Below are 24,443 nucleotides of genomic sequence, written 5' to 3' on the forward strand. Positions count from 1 at the left end.
TTAGTACATGTATTCAAAATTGTGCTCTATAAAATTTCATTTAATATTCAATCACCGACAGACTCCGTATGACCAATTTATACGGTGCTTGGATCACTGAATAACCAGGTGGCATTTAATTTGTGCCCCATATAAAATTAATCTTAATTCTCTCTCTCTCTCTCTCTCTCTCTCTCTCTCTCTATCTCTATCTTTCTCTCTCTCTCTCTCCGATGTTTGGGACGTATGGTAATCCGTCATGCTTGTCAAGAAGCAGTAAACCATAAATTATAGACCACATACTAATTGTTGTCTGATAAACCAAAACCACAAAACCGAGTATCTTAAATACTTTCTATACTTCTTACACTAGGTCTAACTCTACAGCTTGTTAAATGCTCTTTCTATCTAAGAAAGAAAGAAAGAAAGAGAGAGAGAGAGAGAGAGAGAGAGAGAGAGAGAGAGAGAGAGAGAGAGAGAGAGAGAGAGAGAGAGAGGGGTGAAGAAAATATAAGAGAGTATTGTTGCGTTATTTAATGACTACGAAATTAAAGGAATGTATCTAGATCTAGTAATATCTAATGGATTTCTTCAATAGAGATATGCCATCCAATACCCAGCAATTCAAATCTAGATTGGAATAACTACGGCGGTTACTGTAGGCAGGATATTATGTTCATTTTAATCTCTTAATCATATAATTTACACGAGTCTCCTTTGAAACAACCCATTAAATCACTACTTCCTTGTATATAAAATATAGTGCGTTTTGCTTTCGTTGTAATTAAATAATATCCACACTAACAAACCGATACTGAATCACTACTTCCTTGTATATAAAATATAGTGCGTTTTGCTTTCGTTGTAATTAAATAATATCAACACTGACAAACCGCTACTGAATCACTACTTCCTTGTATATAAAATATTGTGCGTTTTGCTTTCGTTGTAATTAAATAATATCAACATTGACAAATCACTTTTTCATTATAACCAGAAATATTTACTACATAATATACGAATAAATTCCAGATGATCTCAGCATATCAAAATGTTATAAACCTGAGATTTAATTGTCGTCCCAGTTTTAAGACCTTATGATAACTTGAGAGTAATAACAGCCTATTGATATGTAAAATAAAAAATCATCGTCGACATTCGGGTAAAAAGTTGTTTTGTCAGTTAATGACAATCCTATCCATTGATTTTCTCTGTGTTCCTACATTTTTAAAAGATTGCAACTTATTCCTAAGATTACTGTTGATTGTGGTTTAAATTGTGACGTTAAGTCGTTATTGACGGTTTTAATATTAAAAAAAACAAACAGATATGAGCTTTTATAGAACGCAATATCCACTAAACGTGCTCAAAGCGCATTACAAGGGGTCCCTGGCCAAAAGCAACACTTAACATGTAGGACGGGACATGACGCCTGTTAGGCGATATTAAAATTTTTATCGGACAGAGACAACGCTGTAACGGGCAGGTACTCATTTTACACCTGAATACGGTGAGAGAATGTAAGTAAAGAGCCTTTTTAAAGGGTTCAAGAGTTTTTGCCAAGATAAGGGTCATTTAAATTGATCGATATTTACAGGACGAGCTTTCTGGCCAAATTTAAAAATATGAGTTTTTTTCAGAGAATGGCAGTTAACTGGTTAAAATGAGAGGATACTGTCGTTCATTGACATTATGTCTTTTTCATTATTGTCAATTTACGATTACTCCATATAATATCGATATATAAAGGTGAACCCAAATGTGTCAAAAAGTCTCAAACCTGACACTGTTTTGGAATCTCAAATCTGAGACTAGGTAATACGCTTCAAACGCATGACGTATGGTAACTTAGTAACTGGCTCTAAACAATCTGAACAATGGCGGACGCCCTTATGAACTATTTCTCAGACGAGCATAAAAACGTATCCAGAGGGGGAAAATACATAAATCTGATCATGTTTTGAATTTAAACATTCTGATCTCTAGACATATGAAAAGTTCTAGCCAGCATGAAGAATAAAAAGTACCGATTTTCTTTGTTTAGAACCATGATGGCCGCCGTTGCTGAAGAACCATTGAATCTAATTGGGGCCATCTTAATCTGTCGATATTTGAAGTGAAGGTTACTTGTCAGTGTTCGACTGTATCTATGGTTTGAATAGTCTATTCAAAATGTGCCACATTTTCAAGAGTGCAGATAATAGATACTTTATCTGTCTTTCACTGCCGACCGAGGAGCGAAAGAAAACATAACATTTTGTAAAGCATAACCAACATTCAACACCAATTATTATATTACGTTATGTAAATCTTTAATTATAAGGTTTTAATTTTATGTTGAACACGGCATAGATTATCACGCCACTGTTTGGCCTTGACCCTCTTACCTTCTAACGACTGCCAAATTCGATTATGTGAATATAAAAACATCTATAAATCGTTTTAAAAAATCATGAAATATATTTCTGTCAGACTTCTTATTGGTTACGGGATCTTGTTGGAAATGACTGTATGAACATTAAAGCCCTTTGAAAATAGAGAATGCAATCGTTGGAATGCTAGCTACAAGAAAACTGAATGATGTATGAAGTAACATAAAAAAATGTGTCCGTGTTAGCTCAATGTTTTACAAGCCTGTGTAAGCTTTGAGAGAAAACACTTTCAACGTCTTCATACAGCTGAATAAGCATTTTGAGGCCAAACTATAAAAACCAAAATTGGACTATAATGGATATATAATACGTGACAAATTAATATTTATTTTTACCAGTCAACTGCCTTTATCTGGAAAAACACGTGTTAAAAATTTGGCCAGAAAACTCGTCCTTCAAGGATCGATCGATTTAAATTATCCTCATCTTGGCTAAAACTCTCAAATCAGGGACTTCGCGAAGTCCTAGGTTTGAGAGATTTTACAAGGATGAGGGTCATTTAAATAGATCGATATTTGAAGGGACAGTTTTCTGGCCAATTTTTAACTGCGTATCTTTCCAGAGTACGACAGTTAACTGGTTAAGGAGGATACAAAAACAACTTTTGAGTTTGTTCAAATTACCGTTCAGAGGTTGTAAAACAGATGTGAAGCTCCTGGAGTGACTTCATACACATAAAAAAATGTGGGCGAAGAGAGTTTTAAACTTTTGGATATTAGAAATGAATAAGGAATGTTTTATTGTTATTATGCATTGCCAAATAAGACATTCATAAAGAAGATAAATAAAAAAGTAGTAATATCCGTAATCAAAATCAGTCTGTCACAAATAGGGATCAACTCCTGGACTTTTCTGTAAGACAAGATTATGTTTCTGATCAGGGAATTGTAGAAAACGGTAGGGGCTGCCTGAAGCATGTGATCGCGAAAATGCTAACGAAAGAGTGAAAATGGAGAGGCTTCATCTGTACAGACAGTACACTGTCTGTATTGTTCCCATACGAAGCCTCTCCATGTTCACTCTTTCGTTAGTATTTTCACGATCAGGGGATTGCCTGTTTGGTTAAATAAATAAATAAATGTTCTTTTTGATTCGAACCCCGCATTTGCCTTGAATTGAGAAAATAGAGCTTAATGAAAATTTACCTCACAAAAGATGCTGCAAAGACGCATGTACTCTGAAAAACCCCCTCACATTTTTATTTTTATAATTTCGACTAGAAAACTCATCCTTCAGATCGTCCTAATCAATCGATTTGGTAAAGTTTTCTGGTCAAAATGTAAAAAAAAAAAGCTTTTATTTTCCAGATTGCAGTAGCGTAGTTCTATACTTTTCTTTTCCAAACTGCAATGTTACTGCAATGTTGTTGCAGCTATGTGGTCTAGTGGTATGACACTCGCTTTCGGATCGGAAGGTCATGGGTTCGAGCCTCGCTCGGCGCATAGTTGAGTCCTTGGAGAAAGCTCTTTACTCACATTTTCTCACCGTACTCAGGTGTAAAATGAGTACCTGGCCATTAACAGTGTTGTCTTTGTCCGAAAAGAAATTGTAATATTGCCTAACGGGCGTCATGTCCCTTCCTTCATGTTAAATGTTGCTGTTGGCCAGGGACACCTTGTAAAGCGCTTTGATCACGTTTAGTGGATATTGCGCTATATAAAAGCTCAATTAAAATTTTGTTTTTCTTTTTGTTGCTCGGATTCTCCAATAAATGCTTGGTAACAAATAACAAGATAATAAATAAGTTAAAATGTTGACAGGTTGTACACAATAATACTGCTGCTAAACTGTTTTTTTTTTTTTGTTTTTAGCAAAGATATGAATAAAATAATTTAAGAGCCTAGCGCTAAACGTACTTCAGTCATAAAAAGTTAGTTGCTTTTTTTTAAGGGATGTTAAAATATGGATTAAGCTATACAGGGTGTTTAAAATATAATTATAGTATCGAGATAGGGGACTTATCATGAACAGAATTGTGGAGTGAACTGAGGTGACTGTGCTTCAAATTTATCACTGATTAGCTACAAATCATGAAATGTGACTTAAGTACTTTTAGTATTGAGGTCTTCAATTACTTTTTAAATTACCCTAGTTTCAAAGCAGAATTCGCAAAATAAGTTGTAAACTGAGAGAATCATAATGTACAAAGCAATAATACATTTCTTTTCTACCTGTAGAAAATATCAGTACTTACCCAATAAATTGAGCTCATCAAAGGACCCGTCCTATACATAGAATGCGTATGCGTGCAGGGTAGGGTGCATAACTGACCAAATCGTTTTGAAAGCATCGTTAAACACGTAAAGACAAAGACAAGCATGCTGCGTATAAAGTCCTTTCTGATTTTCGACCATTCGGAGTAGTAGTAGTAGTAGTAGTAGTAGTAGTAGTAGTAGTAGTAGTAGTAGTAGTAGTAGTAGTAGTAGTAGTAGTAGTAGAAGTATCATTGCCATCAATCTTATCATAATGTAATCATCATCGTCGTCGTCATCATCATCATCATCATCATCATCATCATCATCATCATCATCATCATCAGCATCATCATTATGATTATGGGTATGATGATGAAGTAATGATGATGATATAATGTTAAGAATCCATTATCAATTATTTCCTGTTTTGCAAATTTTGATTTGGAAATAACAAGCAATTGGTCATATCTGTTCCACGCAATAGGAACTGGGATAAAATCCGGCTGAAAACTGCTTCTTGTTTAGGACCCCGGCAGATAATTTTATCATAACTTTCATCGTAGACGTTAACTGTCGTTAACTTTTTAAAAGGCGACGTTTTTATATCACAAAAACATATGAATATTAAACAGACGTGTATTTGATTTAGTTGTTGTGGTAGTTATCAGATAATTCAAGGTGGCATGTGATGGAATGTTATTCACTGTAACCAACCATGCGAAGATTGAAATTATAATGCATGATGGATAAAAGAATTAAGTGAATTTAATTCAGGATTATGATAAACAGCCGTAAGAATCTCCGTCGGAAATCTAATATCTAACATTGTGTACATAATTGTCTGAAGGTAAACAATAACAAAAAACAAATAATTGATGTTTTGAGCAAATATTTCAAAATAAAAGATATGGGGTTAAGAATGAATTATCTAGTGCAATTTGGAAATGCATGAAAATATCTTTTTAGCTATTCATATGTTACCAATTAATGTTTTAATTTAATTACTGAGAGTGATATATTAAGGACCACGCACTGGAATGAGATAAACATCTGAAAAAAATGTGTATGGAACTGTGCAAGACAAAGCAAGAGAATAATTTCAAGAGTTGTGCAAGTTGTGAGACTATGTGGTCTAGTGGTATGACACTGGCTTTCGAATCGGAAGGTCCTGGGTTCGAGCCTCCCTCGGCGCATAGTTGAGTCCTTGGAAAAGGCTCTATACTCACATTCTCTCACCGTACTCAGCTCAGGTGTAAAATGAGTACTTGGCCGTTAACAACGGTGTCTCTGTCCGAAAAAAAATGTAATATCGCCAAACAGGCGTCATGTCTTGTTCTACATCTTACGTGTTGCTGTTGGTCAGGGATCCCTTGTAAAGCGCTTTGACCACGTTTAGTGGATATTGCGCTATATAAAAGCTCAAGTTTTTCTGGGTTTTTTTTTCAAGAAAAAAACAACTTCCCAAAATATCAGCCATCTTTGACTGATGGCGATGAAAACCAGAAAGGAGTTCCGTCGCTACGTCCAGCAAGGATCCGCCTTGAGGAAAAAGGTCTTGAACTGTATCTCAATTGGATTCAATAGATAGAACGAAGATGACGTCACTTAAGCCTTTGTTATTGTGTTTGCCATCCGCGTTTGTGAGTGATTCTCACTAAACTGTATTAACCCGACTAAAAACGTTCAAGGTTACACACAGATTTGTGTGTTGGTTCGTTATACTTCCGGACGGCAATGTGATGAGTTTCTTAGCCAAGCGCATACTATCTATAGTCTGATGTCACGTCACCCAGCAACGGCGGCCATCGTGTTCTAAACAAAGAAAACCGGTACTTTTTATTCTTCATGCTGGCTCGAACTTTTCATATGTCTTGTGATCAGAATGTCTCAAAGTCTAAACATGATCAGATTTATAATGTTTTTTTTCTCCTCTGGGTACGCTTTTATGCTCGTCGGAGAAATATTTCATAAGGGCGTCCGCCATTGTTCCGATAGTTTAGAGCCAGTTACTAATTTACCATGCGTAATTACGAGGGACGTGACGTTACGACTGTTGAAGCGTATTTGCGGTGTAGTACCGTGGCTTAGGCCGGGGTATTCAGTTTTTCTCTCAGAATAGATCATAAAGATAACAAAAAAACCGACTGGGACAGAATAAAGGGAATTCTATTTTATTCTAAAAATAATAATTACGTTCTAGCCCATTTTTATCCTCTAATACTGTAACCAGGTGGCAGTCAATCTAAAAATAAACTCAAGATTAACGATTAATGATTATGTGGTAGCGTGGCTCAGCGGTATGGGCGTTGCTTCGTACCCGAAAGGTACCAAGTTTGAATAGAATACCCGCTGCGCCGTGTGGCATTGATCAAGTCACCCTGCCCTTGCTCAGTTTGCGGCACTGCACTGCGGCTGACGCCTGGGTTATTCCAGTCTTTCCTTTGAATAGACCAAAAACGGCAAATTTCCCCTACGGATTGAGTAAAGTGAATTTTACTACAATTTTATTTATTCGTATCGTATCGTATCGTTTAAGAGCTAATAATTCTAAAAACCTTTAAATCCTCTGTGTTACTTTCATGCATAGTTACAATTTAATCAAAATTATATAACAACTTTCAATATTAATTGATAATATAGAGTATTAAATACATAACCCGTAAATAAGTGTCATAGTCAATATTCGAAGTGTAGTTATCTCTATTTACATTCATTTGGCATGTCCAAACAAACTATCAAATACCATTTATTCGAGAGTTTCAAATAATTGATATATTATTATCAAATATTATCTTGGTAAATTCTTTCCCAATTGCATTCTTAAATATAATAATTAAATTAGAATTTTTTGTCTCAAACGTTAGATTGTTCTAAATTGCCACAGTTCTTTGAATTAGGTTATTTTTCCTTATAGACGAATTGCAGTTTTCAACAAATCTCTTAAACTCATCTCCCTTGCTTAGTGATTTGTAACTTGCGAATATTTTTTAAACAAAATTTATTTTACGATATTTTAGTAAAGGCAAATGTAGATATACCTACTTTAATCTTTCTAAATCAAATAGATGTCGAATGTAAGGCAAAAGTCTAGTAGTGGGTCTTAGTACGTTCGAAGACTGACGCTTAAATAAGGGACTCCAAATACTATTTCCATACTCTAGACAAGGTCTTATTATGACAGACGTATAAAGATAGATGTTTGTACACCACATATACATGAGTACATTTAAGTTGAAATACTATCTTTACCACGTGTATCATTATTGTAATCTTTAATCAATAGATTTATGGCATTACTATTAATATTAAGGGCATTCAAGGGATGTTATCCTATTTTGCCCTATACCATATGTTGGACAAATGTATTTAAATCAATATAACTAAAGCTTCTGTATATTATTTCCACAAGCGTATTTTCTCTTCTGATACAATCACCTATATGTTCATCAAAACACAATTTAATATAAAAAAGTATTCCCAAGTCCCGTCAAGTAGTTGGCATATTATGGTCACCTGTGTAATAGGAGAATAAAGGGTTAGACCTACCAATATGCATCACTCTACATTTAGTATTATTAGAATAAAGCTGACAGTTTTCGGAGCAATTGTATAGTGAATCTATATCATTTTGTGAGATATCTTCATCTAATGTTGGTGCATAAATTTAGGTGTCATCAGCAAAAAAATTTGCATTAACAATTTATGGTATTCTAGATTAATTATATAAAGGACCAAGTACACTGCCCCAAGGGACACCACTAGTTGCGCATATGAAATCAGAATGACCTTCACCTACGACAACCAGTTGTGTAGGGCCAGTTAACAAAGATACAATCCATTTATAAATATTACCAGTAATTCCATAACCTTTACGTTTCAAAACATAACCAGAATCGAAAGCTTTCCTGAAGTCCAAATATATAACATCAATATTGCATTTTTCATCAATACATCTTGTAAAATCATCCATTACTTGCAACAACTGAGTTATACAAGAGCGTTCCTTTCTAAAGCCATGATCATAACTATTTATCGATTGAATCATTTCAAGAATAGTAACTATTTTCTCTTTAACTAGTATACTCTATTATGTATTTATTATTAAAATAAAATGACACATGTTTATATTTTTTTAAAATTGATTATTTATAAACATAAACCCTTTGATAGAAGGAAATAAAATGAGTGATCTTGTCGTTTAACAATACGAGAAGGTATCTTTAAATAAGATTATTAATTCTTTTCGTATTATTACCTTTGTATGGATATACAACAAAGATACGAATTTTGTTTTTCATAAAACTCATATGAATATTCTTAGACATAGTGTTATACTTTATAAAAACTTTTCTCTGAAACAAACATGCCACACATTCCCCTGAAACGTGACTGACGGACTGAAATAGAAAAAAGTAGACATTGTATATAGGTGTAATGTTTACCAAGATAAGATTGAAAAAAAAAATATTAACAACAAGTTAAAAAGTTTGACCAACTTTTCGATATGAAAGTAAACAGCTTTTATCTCATTCAATTCACTCGACTCAGCAACATCTAATGTTTACGTCATACCCAATGGAGCGTGACCGCTGCCTTTTGAAAAGAACTTTTAGAAAAAAAAAAATAGCCCAAACAATTAGAATTGACCCAGAATCGGCCCATGCTTTTGTATGTAATATTAATATAAAAATATACATTCGAAACAAGACGTTGTTTTGATTTTAGTTATTGGCACTCCATCTATATCTCTCGACCCACCCATCTATCTTACACTCCACTCTCTCTCTCTCTCTCTCTCTCTCTCTCTCTCTCTCTCTCTATATATATATATATATATATATATATATATATATATATATATATATATTTATTTATCTCTATCTATTTATCTATCTATCTATCTATCTATCTATCTATCTATCTATCTATCTATCTATCTATCTATCTATCTATCTATCTATCTATCTATCTATCTACCTGTCTATCTATCTGTTGTCTATCTATCAATTATTCTATTAATTAGTCACTTTCTTGTATAAGTCACTGACGACATTTGCTAGAGTAAGTGGACATTTTCTAGAGAGTGCGGCTATGTGGTCCTGGTTCGAGACTCGCTCGGCGCATAGTTGAGCCCTTTGAAAAGGCTCTTTACTCACTTTCTCTCATTGTACTCAGGTGTAAAATGAATACCTGGTCGTTAACAGCGTTGTCTCTGTCCGAAATAAATGTAACATCGCCTAACAGGCGTCATGTCCCGTCCTACATGTTAAGTGTTGCTGTTGGCCATGGACCCCTTGTAAAGCACTTTGAGCACGTTTAGTGGATATTTGCGCTATATAAATGCTCTATTTATTTATTTATAAGATATGAGAGAATTTAGATGAAACCAAAATGAGAACAAACTACCTACTGCCTGTTTATTTGATAGCAACTCAAAATTCACGGAGTTGATCAATCTACTTAATCCTGAATCAAATAATTATCCTTCAGATACTACTGATTGGCATTGCTTTGCTCTTAGAAATATTTTCGATTAAAACATCTATCTACATATGTTCAAAATGGGATGTACCTCACAAGAGCGTAACAGATCCACATACACACGCACAAACAGACACCCCCCCTCCCTTCTCTCTCTCTCTCTCTCTCTCTCTCTCTCTCTCTCTCTCTCTTATAAAAAAACATCTATCTGTATTTTCAAAATGGGATGTACCTCACAAGAGCGTAACAGATCCACATACACACGCACAAACAGACACCCCTCTCTCTCTCTCTCTCTCTCTCTCTCTCTCTCTCTCTCTCTCTCTCTCTCTCTCTCTCTCTCTATCTATCTATCTCTCTCTCTCTCCCTCTCTCTCTCTCTCTCTCTTTCTCTCTTCCCCCACCTCTCTCTCTCCCTCTCTCTCTTTCTCTCTATCTCTCTCTCTCTCTCTCTCTCTCTCTCTATATATATATATATATATATATATATATATATATATATAATGTGTGTTTATGTGTTAATTATGTATGTTTATTTAAATTGTTCCTTTCATTTTTCTAGCCTTGCGTACAACAATCGTCTGTTGCACAATCCAGGAGCCCTAGTGTCTATTGGATTTCAATAGCGCGGAAAATTTAGAGTATACCTTCATTGTTATAATTGCTGTGACATCTGGGCCCGATTCCAGTTTTACTTCAGTGCTTCATGCATCGCGTTACGTAATGGGTGATATGGATTTTAAAACAAAAAAAAAATACATTTTAAAGTAACATTGTTGCATTAACATTTGGTGAGTAAATATAATTAATAATTATTAATAGTTGAGTATGTTGTTGTAGGAGTAGTAGTAGTAGTAGTAGTAGTAGTAGTAGTAGTAGTAGTAGTAGTAGTAGTAGTAGTAGTAGTAGTAGTAGTAGTTGTTGTAGTAGTAGTAGTAGTAGTAGTAGTAGTAGTAGTAGTAGTTGTTGTTGTAGTAGTAGTTGTTGTTGTAGTAGTAGTAGTAGTAGTAGTAGTAGTAGTAGTAGTAGTAGTAGTAGTAGTAGTAGTAGTAGTAGTAGTAGTAGTAGTAGTAGTAGTAGTAGTAGTAGTAGTAGTAGTAGTAGTAGTAGTAGTAGTAGTAGTAGTAGTAGTAGAAGTTTGAGAGTTTTTGCCAAGATGAGGGTCATTTTAATCGATCAATATTTGAAGGACGAGTTTTCTGGCCAAATTTTTAAATAAGAGTTTTCCCACAGTACGGCAGTTAAACTATTGGTTGATGGAATTTTGTTTTGACCATAATGAAAGACGGGTAGATATATTATTGTTGGATTGTGGTAGAAATGATAAGGCGGTATTGTGTATAGCTCTCCTAATCTTTTGTTTTTGCAAAATCTGCGTATAGAATTGAACAATACTATATCTTGACGTCTATCTCCGAATGCCACTGACTTGATATGAGTTCTTGGCATGATAACGCACCGATTTTCTTGTCAATACTTCAAAATGTAGTCATCCGTCGTTTACAATTTCATATGAAATCCTATCTTGCAAACACTTCAATTCAATTCTCTGAGAGGACTGTTCACGGGTTTGCCTCTTAAAGGATGAAATGCGTAGGACACATCGTTAAGTAAGCGTAAATCTCCAATTGATAGACAGAATAACTCAGTCAGGACATACATTGTTCTAATTCTTGACCGTTTTATTTGGATTCTGGATAGAGTTAACGATCTTTGTACGTTTTTTCTTCTTGATTTTTAAAACTTTATATTTTCTCTTAGATAAAATGGATAAATACATATCTCATTCGAAAGATTACCTTTATGAAGTTCTAATCTGGGTCGTTATAGGTTATTCTGATCATCATATTAATAAATGATTTCTAAAAAAAAATCCACGTTTAATGGTCAATGCATATTCCTTACTATTTGATAGACTTCGTTGGAAAGATAATATTTAAAACTGGGATCTTCCTATTGCTATATTTATGATATCTGCTGTCAGCGAGCGGCGGTGGTACGGTCTTTGCTTCGTATCCGAAAGGTACCGAGTTCGAATACCAGCTGCGCTGTGTGGAAGTCACCTCGCCCTAGCTCAGTTAGCGGCGTTGCCTAGCGGCTGACGCCTGGGTTAGTTCAGTTTCTCTTTGCATAGACCCTAGAGAAAAAAAATTACCCTTTGGGGGAAAATGGAGTTTATTTATTATCACATACGTTCACAATTAAAGAAAGAAGATTAAATAAAAAAAAAACAAAAAAAAAAACAAACAAACCAACAAAACAAACCCAATAAACCATCCCGTCCAATGGCACGGTTTGTGGACAATAGCTCTGAATAATGATAAACAACTATGTATGTCATTAAATCAACATTTGTATCGTGTTGTCAAGTTTTTTATAAGAATGTTTGCATATTCCAAAGAAGAGACTCGGTTGCTTATTTTTCTTACTTAGCATGATGAATCAATCATTGCCATGAATCAAACCTTTCTTTAACATAGTAGATACACTATATTCTATCGTTTACGCAAAGACAGCAATAATAGAAGTGGGCCAACTCGGGCTTCATTGCTGCTAATCTTTTAGTGAAAATCCTTAGGTCTGGAGTTATAACAGGAGAAAATATGTGACCCTCCGTGTCAAAGCGGTATTATGTCGGGATCCACTCGGTTAGGGAAATTGAATTCTTTGCCACAAATACCAAATTTGGGTTTAATTTCTGTACGGTATGCTGGAGTATAAATACTATTTCTTGCTTTACAAAAACTTCTAAGGTCCAATTTCTCATCATTCTATCTATAATTCACTTTTTGGGGTCTGAATCATTCCGACATAATACCGTTTTGAGACGGAGGGTCACATATGATTCGAAAAAAATTCAGACCCTCCATCTAGTGTTTACTATGTCATGGCATTTTGTAGTAATATGATTTGAGAAATACGATTAAATTGTCTGATGTCACGCCGCCCGGAAACGGCGGCCATCTTTGTTCTAAACAAAGAAAATCGTTACTTTTTATTTTTCATGCTGGCTAGAACTTTTCATATGTCTTGTGGTCAAAACTTGATCAAATGTATGGGGTTTTTCTCCTCTGGATACCCTTTATGCTCGCCAGAGAACTATTTCATACGGGCGTCCGCCATTGTTCCAATAGTTTAGAGCCAGTGTTACTAAGTTACCATGCGTCATTAGGAAGGAAGTGACGTTACGACTGTTGAAGAGTATTGAATTCGTGATAACAACTAAAGGTAGGCGTCAGTTTCATAACAACATACATTGATTGGCCAATGAGGATGCAATCCTGTTGTTACATAATTTGTTCGTTTGCTTTTTTTCCATTATCTTTTAAATTAATTTGTTGTCACAATGGAGTCAAACTGACTCTTGGCTTCTGCATTATATCATTTAAGTGCGTGCTATTCTTATTGAATCAAACTAGACCAATTTTTATTGTGTATGATATCTTTTCTGTTTTATTCATGACTAAAGTGTGAGTTTAGAATTAAAGATAACCATATAAAACAATTTTTGTTTGCTTTTTACCTTTTTAAAATACCATTATACCTTTTAACAGTCACTCTGATTCAAGTTTTTTTTTTTCATTTTTTCCTTATTTATGTTTCGTTATTTTATCTTATTTTAAAATACGTAATTGCCAAACTGAAACCTTGGATTTCTAATGTTCATTATTTTTTTAAAATAGCGGAAGATTAAATGCATTTATAAGTCATATCTTCTCCCACAACAGTTCAACTCTTCGTAATTTAAGGTGAAGTTTGGAAATCGTACATTCACATCGAAATGATAAATAAATCGTGTATCAAAGACTAATAATTTACAAATTGTGAATAGATATAAATAGAATAATGGTGTGTGTGTGTGTGTGTGTGTGTGTGTGTGTGTGTGTCTGTGTCTGTGGGAGTGGGGGGGGGGTTCCATAATATTTAAAAGTTACAGATATACAATTTATGACAACATGAATCAAAAAGACATCTACAATATACTATTATTTTTTCTCAGTTTAAACAAAAAAGAATTTTTATTTTAGAACAGGCGTGACATTGTATAAACTTTCTTCATTGGCGATTATTTTGGTCAACCCTTTTACAATTTCAATATCCTGCAGTGTTGTGACAAACATCAACAGGGCATTCAGCTATATTATATTGATGATAAAGCAAGTGATCTGTTTTATATCTAGAAAGAAACCAGATTTCCGAGTCAATGGATAGAATTAATAATATTATAGTCTCTTTTATATTTTTCACAAGTCTGTGTTGTGGCGCTATTCACGTGACACATTTAGAAATTGGACCATTCTATGTAGGGTTGTAAACAACATTTATTGATATCTACCTTATAAATCAACACGCCTTGAGAAGTGAAAGGTGTCTTCTAACGTACTAAAACGTAATAAAACGACTTTTTTCCGTTTGGGCCAGAAATTTTTCATTTCCAGCACCGACGAATTTAAGATTACCTTCAACTTGCCAAAATGATATTCTGGTTTTGTTGTCATGTGTACTTGGATTTTTAATACAATTTCCTATCTAATCTTGACGGCAATCGCGTGTTCGTGATAGTTTAGCATGTTTCGGTCACATTCCTGTAACATCAATTTTTGATTTTATATTTCATTCAGTTAATAAGAAATAAAAACTGCCCTTTATTCATCCCCATGAAAATTAAAATGTATTTAAGGTTTATTCTACGATGAGACTCGAATATCGCAGGCGTCATCCGCAGTGCAGCACCATAACGTGAGCTAAATGCTAGGTGATTTGCTCAAGGCCACAAATCGAGGGGGGGGGTCGAACTTGGTACCATTTGGAAACGAAGCAAAGACCATACCACTGAGCCACACTTCCGCAAAAAAGACATACTGAAAACATGGTGATCAAATCCATTGTAATATGGATCAACTTGAAATCTCATCAATAGCGCAATTATAATATAAGATTATTATTTTTTGGAGACCAAATCTGTACTCGTATGGAATTTCAATTTACGGGAAATTACAAAACAGGACTGTTCAATTCTGAATGGATTTGGTGACATAGATAGAACAAACTCTTGCCACAAAATAAAGTTGTAAAACAATCAGAAGGTTTTATGAGCTGAGGAAATTGAATGTATCGTTGTTGTACCACAATCGTATAGTAAGAGAAGACTTTTCTGAATTTTTTAGCCATTGTGAAATAATTATCTCTAAACTAGCCTAATATTATATGACCAACCGTCTCCAATGGGATTTTCAATGCTTAAGATTCAATTATAAGCTTTATTTATCAATGTATTTTGAGTTTAAGAATACATTTTAAACTCAAAAAACACCATGAATTGTATTGTTTACATCGTTTATCTAAATAAAACCTTTAGCTTTTATAGAGCGCAATATCCACTAAACGTGCTCAAATCGCTTTACAAAGGATCCCTGACCAACAGCAACTCGTAACATGTTGCACGAGACATGACACCTGTTAGGCGATATTACATTTTTTCCCCCGACACAGACAACGCTATTAACGACCATGTATTCATTTTACACCTGAGTACGGTGATAGAATGTGAGTAAAGAGTCTTTTCCAAGGAATCAACTGTGTCGAAAGCAGGACCGTCCGATCTGAAAGCGAGGGTCATACCACTAGACCACTTTAAACTCAGTTGTCTTCATCTAGTTTATTCCAATATGATATACCAACTAATACGATCCGTCACCTATTATACTGTCTTCATTAAAAGACCGGAAACTGGGATGCCAGTCTGGATTCAATGAAGTTCAAAGTTCAAAGTTCAAAAACGTTTATTTTAGGTAATTGCAAATGTAACTCATACAAGAATATATTTTCATCAACAAATCAAATAAGTAAAATCAATAATAAAGCAAGGCAAACAAGGAAAATAATAATGATAATAACAGTAATAATAATAATAATAATAATAATAATAATAATAATAATAATAATAATAATAGTAATAATAATAATAATAATAATAATAATAATAATAATAATAATAATAATTCAATGGAGAGCGAGACTTATGCTGACTGCTCTCTTGGTGAAACCAATAAGCCACGTCGTTAAACGTCTGCTGAGCAATACTAAATTATCGAGTTTCATTCAAATGCAAATTTTATATTACCGTGCATTAAAAAACTACTAGACTTTGACCTTGACCCATGTCTCCCTCCCAATGTTTAAAAGTTTTATTCGTTCTTCTTTAACAGAAAAAAGCATTGTCTGAATGCTGTAATTAAACCTTTTGAAATAAGAATACGTTTTAAATGTTATATCGAATACGAGTATCATATTCTTCAGAGGTGTTTTGTGCGATACAAAGAATAAAATTATCATATACTGTAGCTTGACAGGAGTCATTAGGAAGAATATATGGCATTTTGACAAATTCAAACATTTGAATTCTGGCAAAGAATTCAAACATTTGAATTCTGGCAAACAATTTTGATATAAAATGATATCGTATTCTAAGAAAGTATTTACGTTCAAATTTTAAACTTGCAGTTAATCAAAGTACAATGATATTCTGATCGTTACGGCGCCAAACATTGTGGAAACCTTTGAGGAATGTTGTTACAGTAGATGATATTGGCCTAAGTCCAAGCTTTACCTTTAAAATTTTGCTTTTTTTCTGATGGTGTGTGCGTGCGGATTCTTTCTTATGGGACAGCGTGGCTCGGCGGTATGGTCTTTACTTCGTACCCGAAAGGTACCGAGTTCGACTACCCGCCGCGTTGTGTGGCCTTGAGCAAGTCACCTAGCCTTAGCTCACTTTTTGCGCTGCGCTGCACTGCAGCTGACGCCTGGGTTATTCCAATCTTCCCTTGGAATAGGCCCTAAAGAAAAATTTCCCCTTAGGGATGAATAAAGGGAATTTATTTATTTATTTATTTTGATTGAAAACCGTAAAAATATAATTCATGTCTTTTATAAAATGTTTTCTTCTACTCGAGTTTAGCACAAAATGATATCTCGGAATTTTAAAACTTCCAGTGAGATGAAAATAATCGTATAAATCAGAGATGGGGAAAAGATTCAAATAATTCCCACGCAAATTTTATTCAGATAGAATTAATATTTCTTAATTAAACGAGAGAAATTTGTCTTAAGAGTCATTTTTTCAAAAATACCAGTATAACGTTAGGCGTCGGCCGCAATGAAACGCTAAACATTGATGGCCAGTTTTCAAATACAAGAAAAAAACCCCCAAGATACCGAAAACGGATTTGATCCTCATTCACTCATTCATCTCGTTTCCATTAATATTAGCTTTTATATAGAATGAAATGTCTACTGAAATATGCTCAACACACTTTAAAAGGGATCACAAGCCAATAGAAACACTTAACGTGTAGGATGATGAATTACACCTGTACTATTGCAATAAATTTGTATTATATGTGACCCTCCGTGTCAAAGCGGTATTATGTAGGGATCCACTCGGTTAGGGAAATTGAATTCATTGCCACAAATATAAAACTTGGGTTTAATTTCTGTACGTTATGCTGGAGTATAAATACTATTTCTTACTTTACAAAAACTTCTAAGGTCCAATTTCTCATCATTCTATCTCTAAATTCACTTTTTGGGGTCTTAATCATTCCGACATAATACTGTTTTGAGACGGAGGGTCAAATATGAGCTTTTATATAGAATGAAATGTCTACTGAAATATGCTCAACACACTTTAAAAAAGATCACAAGCCAATAGAAACACTTAACATGTAGGATGATACAAATCACCTGTACTATTGCAATAGATTTGTATTCTATGTAGCTACTCTGTAATGGAGCAGGCACTCGTTACATACCTAATAAATTGACAAAAATGGGTATGAAGAGCCTTTCTCAAAGACCCGACTTTCCGTGACCCACAAAACGGGGTCTCCAACTCGGGATTTACAAATCACAAGCTTGACTAGACCACAATAAATATTACACAATAAGAAGAAATAACACTCAGCCCCCAACCCCTCTCTCCCCAACATAATATATCCTTATTTGATGGACTCTCTGAATCCTTGATTTGGCTATGAATTATTATTATTATTATTATTATTATTATTATTATTATTATTATTATTATTATTATTATCATTATTATTATATTATTATTATTATTATTATTATTATTATTATTATTATTATTATTATTATTATTATTATTATTATTATCCTTCAGGGACCACACGATGGCGCCTCAAACTGCCATTCTTCTATTCATCCTGACACAACTGTATGGTGTCTTCGTTGGTCCTTTGGCATCGGCATCTCCAGCATTCCACTCCACATGCTTTGGTCTGTTTGTCTTGGACAGTGGTCAGAACAAGACATCCGCGACGATAACAAGTCCCGGGTTCAAACTGAACCATTGGAGTTATGAGCAGTGCCAGTGGATAGTGGTCTCCGTGAATAGACGGGTACGTTTGAAGGATGATTGTATGTGTATTGTCATAGTTGGCAGAGTAGTGTACACGTTTGTTATTATCATTATGTAAAATGTAGAGATAAATAAAATTAGAGAGAGAGAGAGAGAGAGAAAGAGAGAGAGAGAGAAAAGAAAGAGAGAAAGAGAGAGATAGATAGAGATAGATAGATAGATACATAGATAGATAGATAAATAGACAAAGAGCGAGAGAGAGAGAGAGAGAGAGAGAGAGAGAGAGAGAGAGAGAGAAGAGAGAGAGATAAAAAAAGAGAGAGAGATGGATGAATGGATAGATGGATAGATATAGATGATAGAAAGGGGACGACGAAAGAGAGAGAGAGAGAGAGAGAGAGAGAGAGAGAGAGAAGAGAGAGAGATAAAAAAAGAGAGAGAGATGGATGAATGGATAGATGGATAGATATAGATGATAGAAAGGGGACTACGAAAAAGAGAGAGAGAGAGAGAGAGAGAGAGAGAGAGAGAGAGAGAGAGAGAGAGAGAAAGAGAGATAGATAGATAGATAGAGAAAGAGAGAGAAGAGAAAGTATATATATTATATATATATATATATATATATATATATATATATAGATAAATGTGACCCTCCGTCTCAAAACGGTATTATGTCGGAATGATTCAGACCCCAAAAAAGTGATTTTTGGGATAGAATGATGAGAAATCGGACCTTAGAAGTTTTTGTAAAGCAAGAAATAGTATTTATACTCCAGCATAACGTACATAAATTAAACCCAAGTTTGATATTTGTGGCAAAGAATTCAATTTCCCTAACCGAGTGGATCCCGACATAATACCGCTTTGACACGGAGGGTCACAAATAGAGTGAGAGAGGGAGAGAGAGAGAGAGAGAGAGAGAGACAGAGAGAGAGAGAGAGAGAGAGAGAGAGAGAGAGAGAGAGAGAGAGAGAAATACCACAAGAAATGAAGAGTTGGACATCTGCCCATTAGCTCCCATGGAAATAAAACTTTCAAAAAGTGAAAATCTTTAAATATAAATAAAATGGGTTATGTAATCTTCTGCTTTGAATTCACTAATGCCTCTTTTTAAATCATTATTCTATGATTTTCTCCAAAGAAGAATTTGGGCACGAACTTGTATGTTGATGGGATTATTTCTATTTGTGACCCTCCGGAATGATTCAGACCCCAAAAAGTGAATTTAGAGATAGAATGATGAGAAATTGGACCTTAGAAGTTTTTGTAAAGCAAGAAATAGTATTTATACTCCAGCATAACGTACAGAAATTAAACCCAAGTTTGGTATTTGTGGCAAAGAATTCAATTTCCCTAACCGAGTGGATCCCGACATAATCCCGCTTTGACACGGAGGGTCACATTAAGGCAATTTCATTGTAATGACTTACTTCTGACTGCAGGATGTCCTATTGCAAAAACTCTGACTATTTTTAAAAAACATTTTCTGCATTCTTATGGCAATATTCCGTCTTTATTTTTTTCAGGCTCTTCTTTTGGAGTTCATAGACTTTGCCGTTTTGTGTTCGAATAACAAATTGTTGGTTGACACATCAGGGTCGTGCAACTTTGACAATCCCACAGCCCTTTGCGGCAACAAGACTCCGAGTCCAATTAAGGTGCAAGGAAACATCCTTTGCCTACGTTTCTTTTCAAATTCTCATACCAAGACGAACGGATTTATAATTAAAATCACGGAGGATTTAAATGGTTGGTATTTTTTAATTAATTGTTTTTCTAGATTATTTATATCTTCATGGCCAAAGCATACGCTGCAAGTCATTGCGTTCCCCAAAACAGGACCCAAGTTTCCTCCTACGTGAAAAGAAAAATGCCATCATTGGAGAATGAACGTAACTTTCCATGCCTTTTATCATGACGCCTGGTCCTCAAAACTTATTTGTTGTGATATTATTATATCTGACTCTTGAAACGTGGAGTAAAACATACACACACACACACATACACACACACACACAGAGAGAGAGAGAGAGAGAGAGAGAGAGAGAGAGAGAGAGAGAGAGAGAGATTGCGCAATTACTTGATATTTAATGTAAATAATTAACTGCCAAAGATTCAGTAGACTGTTAATGTATGGAACAGAAATGATGGAGAAAAAATCTCCAGAAATAACATAGAAATCCTAACAATAAGCGTTTCGGGTACAACGCTCACCCCTATAAAAACAAAAACGGAAAAGAAAAATGCAATTGAAAACGCAATAAAATCTGTAATGACGAGAGAATTATCATTTATATTGTTTTTGATTATCCATTGAAGGGAGATTTTAACCTCAAATATTAATTATCAAAACGTTTAATTTTGCCCCCGTGCGAAGCTTTGCTTGATGATTAAAAGATGGTTTGTTTATTAGCTAAATTGTTCCAACATATGGAATTATCCCCAACAGGTTGTTTGGTGGAAAACTATTTTTCTAATTTATCAAGTTAAAAAAAATATTATTTCTTTTTCTTTACCTTGATTCAATTTTATTTTTTTTAAATTGACATTTTTTTCTCAGAAAAAATTCTTGACCCAAAGGAAATAAACGAAATCAATGAGGCCAGATCTGTAACGAGGCCCGACTGTGATCGATATCCGGTTCTCGTCAAAAGAAACGCAACAATTAACTCCCCTAACTATGGATTGTCGGAAACCTACCCTCCAAACTCCCTATGTCGATGGTTGCTGTACGTGGACTCCTACCAGGTGATGTATCAGTCTAAAATTGGACTGAAGAAAAAGGATATCCTGTACTTTATATCTTACTAACGCATATCGGTGTTTTTATCGCTGTGATAGGGCACCCAAGGCCATACTATTAGCCTAGTTTAGCTCTTATTAGGTATTGTATTGTAAGGATGAAAATTAATTTAATTTTTTTTTTAAATGCCTTAGTTCATTTAAAGTTAGAACTTTAGTTGTAAAGTTCATTTTATTGTTAGAAAACGTGTAAATAAGAAACATGAACGTTTATAAATAAAAATTTTAAAAATAAAATTCCCTTTATTCATCCCCAAGGGGAAATTTGTCTTTAGGGTCTATTCCAAGGGAAGACTGGAATAACCTAGGAGTCAGCCGCAGAGCAGCGCCGCAAAGTGAGCAAGGGCGATGTGACTTGCTCAAGGCCACACAACGCAGCGGCGGGTGATTGAACTCGGTACCTTTCGGGTAGGAAGCAAAGACCGTTCCACTGAACCAGGCTGCCCCTAAAAAAAGCGCAGTATCCAATAAATTCTCACAAATATAGTGCTTAATGAGGTCCTATGTCAACAGCTACACAAGTAAGGAACTATTGCAAATATATTAAGTAAAGTAACTTTTTTTTTCTAAGGACTCATCTTCACCCCACTCAAATCTGCTACTTACATGTAACTAGCACAGTATCAAAGTATAGATAGTTCGAAGATGACGTCACTCAGGCCTTTGTTATTGTTTTTGCCATCCGCGTTTGTGAGTTGTTCTCACTAAACTGTATTAACCAGACTATAAAAGTTCATGGTTACACAGAGTTTGTGTGTTGGTCCGTTATACTTCCGGATGGCAATGTTGTGAACTCCTTGGCCAAGCGCATTCTATCTATAGATAGTTCGAAGATTACGTCACTCAGGCCTTTGTTATTGTTTTTGCCATCCGCGTTTATGAGTTGTTCTCACTAAACTGTATTAACCAGACTATAAAAGTTCATGGTTACACAAAGTTTGTGTGTTGGTCCGTTATACTTCCGGATGGCAATCTTGTGAACTCCTTGGCCAAGCGCATTCTATCTATATGATGCCTTTCATATGATCGACTTATAATCTAATATTTTATTTTTCTCACAGGAAGGATTATTATCATTTGATTCTATGGATATTGAGAACCATCCAAAATGTGACTACGACTATTTTCAAGTCCTCGTTGGAGAGGAGCTTTCCCCGGTTTACAAGAAAAAGTACTGCGGTTTTAATTCTCCGTCTTCGATACCTCTTCGCAATCCAGTACTGATTACTTTCAAATCGGATTTTATTTTTCAGAAGAAAGGATTTTCGGCATCGTTCGCTGTTGTAAATAGATATGTACAAGATAATGGTAGTAAGAATGATTATAATGTTATTAAAGAGACGAATCTACCTTTGTCGTCATTACCAACAACAGCATCCACAGTATTATCTTTATCGTCATCATTATCACCATCATCATCATTATCACCATCATCATCATCATCATCATCATCATCATCATCATCATCATCATCATCATCATCATCATCATCATCAATATCATCATCATCATCATCATCATCATCATCATCATCATCATCATCATCACCATCATCATCATCAACATCGTCGTCGACGTCACACACTTTATCGTCTTCACCACCGGCTAAGATGATAAGTCCAGAAAATCCATCAACCAATCAAATTGTCAATACGACCTCATCAACACACGATACCAATAACAATAATATTATATCCACTGCTTCAACTATCATGAACAACAACTTCTCTTCGCCATCACCAAACCACACAGCAACGAATACCGCAACTACAAAGACGTACTTCACGCCAATAGCATCATCACCCAACACCCAGTCAACCACTCCTGCGATGGTACATGATGACGTCACCATTGATATATGCCAGGGTTCCTTGTATCGAATGGACACCAATCATTTGACCATTGTCACACCCGGTTTTGGTCAAGGACGAGGACTTTATCCAAGGAATGTTCAGTGTAGTCTTTTGTTGCTGGCACCCAAAAATAAGGTAGGACAAATAAAAAAGAGAATAGAAAACGAATTAAAATATAAGAAATTAAAGGCGTAGAGAATTGTCAAAGTTGACAAGCAACCTTCTTAACAAGAACAGACATGTTACCAAATACAAGACAAACAACAAAATACAAACAAAAAAAAAAACGCCCCCAACCAACTTTACAATCAAACCTAAACAAAAGAAAAGAGCTGTTATATAGAGCAATATCCACTAAACGTGCTCAAAGCGCTTTACAAGGGGTCCCTGACCTATAGCAACAAGTAACGTAAAGAACGCTATTACATTTATTTTTTTCCGAGTGCTTAATGGGATGCACCAGTTCATTGAAAAATATATCAGATTTCATAATTTATTCTTATGAATAAAACCTCAGAGCGATTGTTGCTTTTCATTGCCAAAATATTGGCAATGATGTGCTTTAAATTAAGTCAATAGGTCTGTGTCATAATGATATTTATATTATCATCTTGTCTATATCTTGTCTATGTTCTGTCATGGAACTAGTCAATAGGTCTGTGTCAAAATGATAATTATATTATCATCTTGTCTAAATCTTGTCTGTGTTCTGTCATGGCATGGAACTAGTCAATAGGTCTGTGTCATAATGATATTTATATTATCATCTTGTCTATATCTTGTCTATGTTCTGTCATGGAACTAGTCAATAGGTCTGTGTCATAATGATATTTATATTATCATCTTGTCTATATCTTGTCTATGTTCTGTCATGGAACTAGTCAATAGGTCTGTGTAAAAAATGATATTTATATCATCTTGTCTATATCTTGTCTATGTTCTGTCATGGAACTAGTCAACAGGTCTGTGTCATAATGATATTTATATTATCTTGTCTATATCTTGTCTATGTTCTGGCATGGAACTAGTCAATAGGTCTGTGTCATGATGATATTTATATCATCTTGTCTATATCGTGTCTATGTTCTGTCATGGAACTAGTCAATAGGTCTGTGTCATAATGATATTCATATCATCTTGTCTATATCTTGTCTATGTTCTGTCATGGAACTAGTCAATAGGTCTGTGTCATAATGATATTTATATCATCTTGTCTATATCTTGTCTATGTTCTGTCATGGAACTAGTCAACAGGTCTGTGTCATAATGATATTTATATCATCTTATCTATATCGTGTCTATGTTCTGTCATGGAACTAGT

General features: G+C 34.7%; 1 protein-coding gene across 2 annotated transcripts in view; it reads left to right on the forward strand.

Annotated features, from left to right (window-relative positions):
- Positions 1-24,443, forward strand: part of LOC144968968 (uncharacterized) — an 87,295-nt gene that overhangs the window by 16,201 nt on the left and 46,651 nt on the right. Inside the window, exons 1-5 of one of the 2 annotated variants that reach the window (XM_078907871.1) lie at positions 10,739-10,878; positions 18,270-18,507; positions 19,994-20,216; positions 21,028-21,215; positions 22,331-23,257. In XM_078907871.1, coding sequence (XP_078763997.1) covers positions 18,280-18,507; positions 19,994-20,216; positions 21,028-21,215; positions 22,331-23,257 — 1,566 coding nt within the window. In that variant the 5' untranslated portion in view covers positions 10,739-10,878; positions 18,270-18,279. Of the gene's footprint in view, positions 1-10,738; positions 10,879-18,269; positions 18,508-19,993; positions 20,217-21,027; positions 21,216-22,330; positions 23,258-24,443 lie in introns of those variants that run through there. The other variant, XM_078907872.1, reaches the window with a different exon arrangement.

Source organism: Berghia stephanieae, chromosome 3, assembly GCF_034508935.2.
Source record: "Berghia stephanieae isolate SIO BIC M18660-M18661 chromosome 3, UCSD_Bste_1.3, whole genome shotgun sequence".
Classification (NCBI taxonomy): domain Eukaryota; kingdom Metazoa; phylum Mollusca; class Gastropoda; order Nudibranchia; family Aeolidiidae; genus Berghia; species Berghia stephanieae.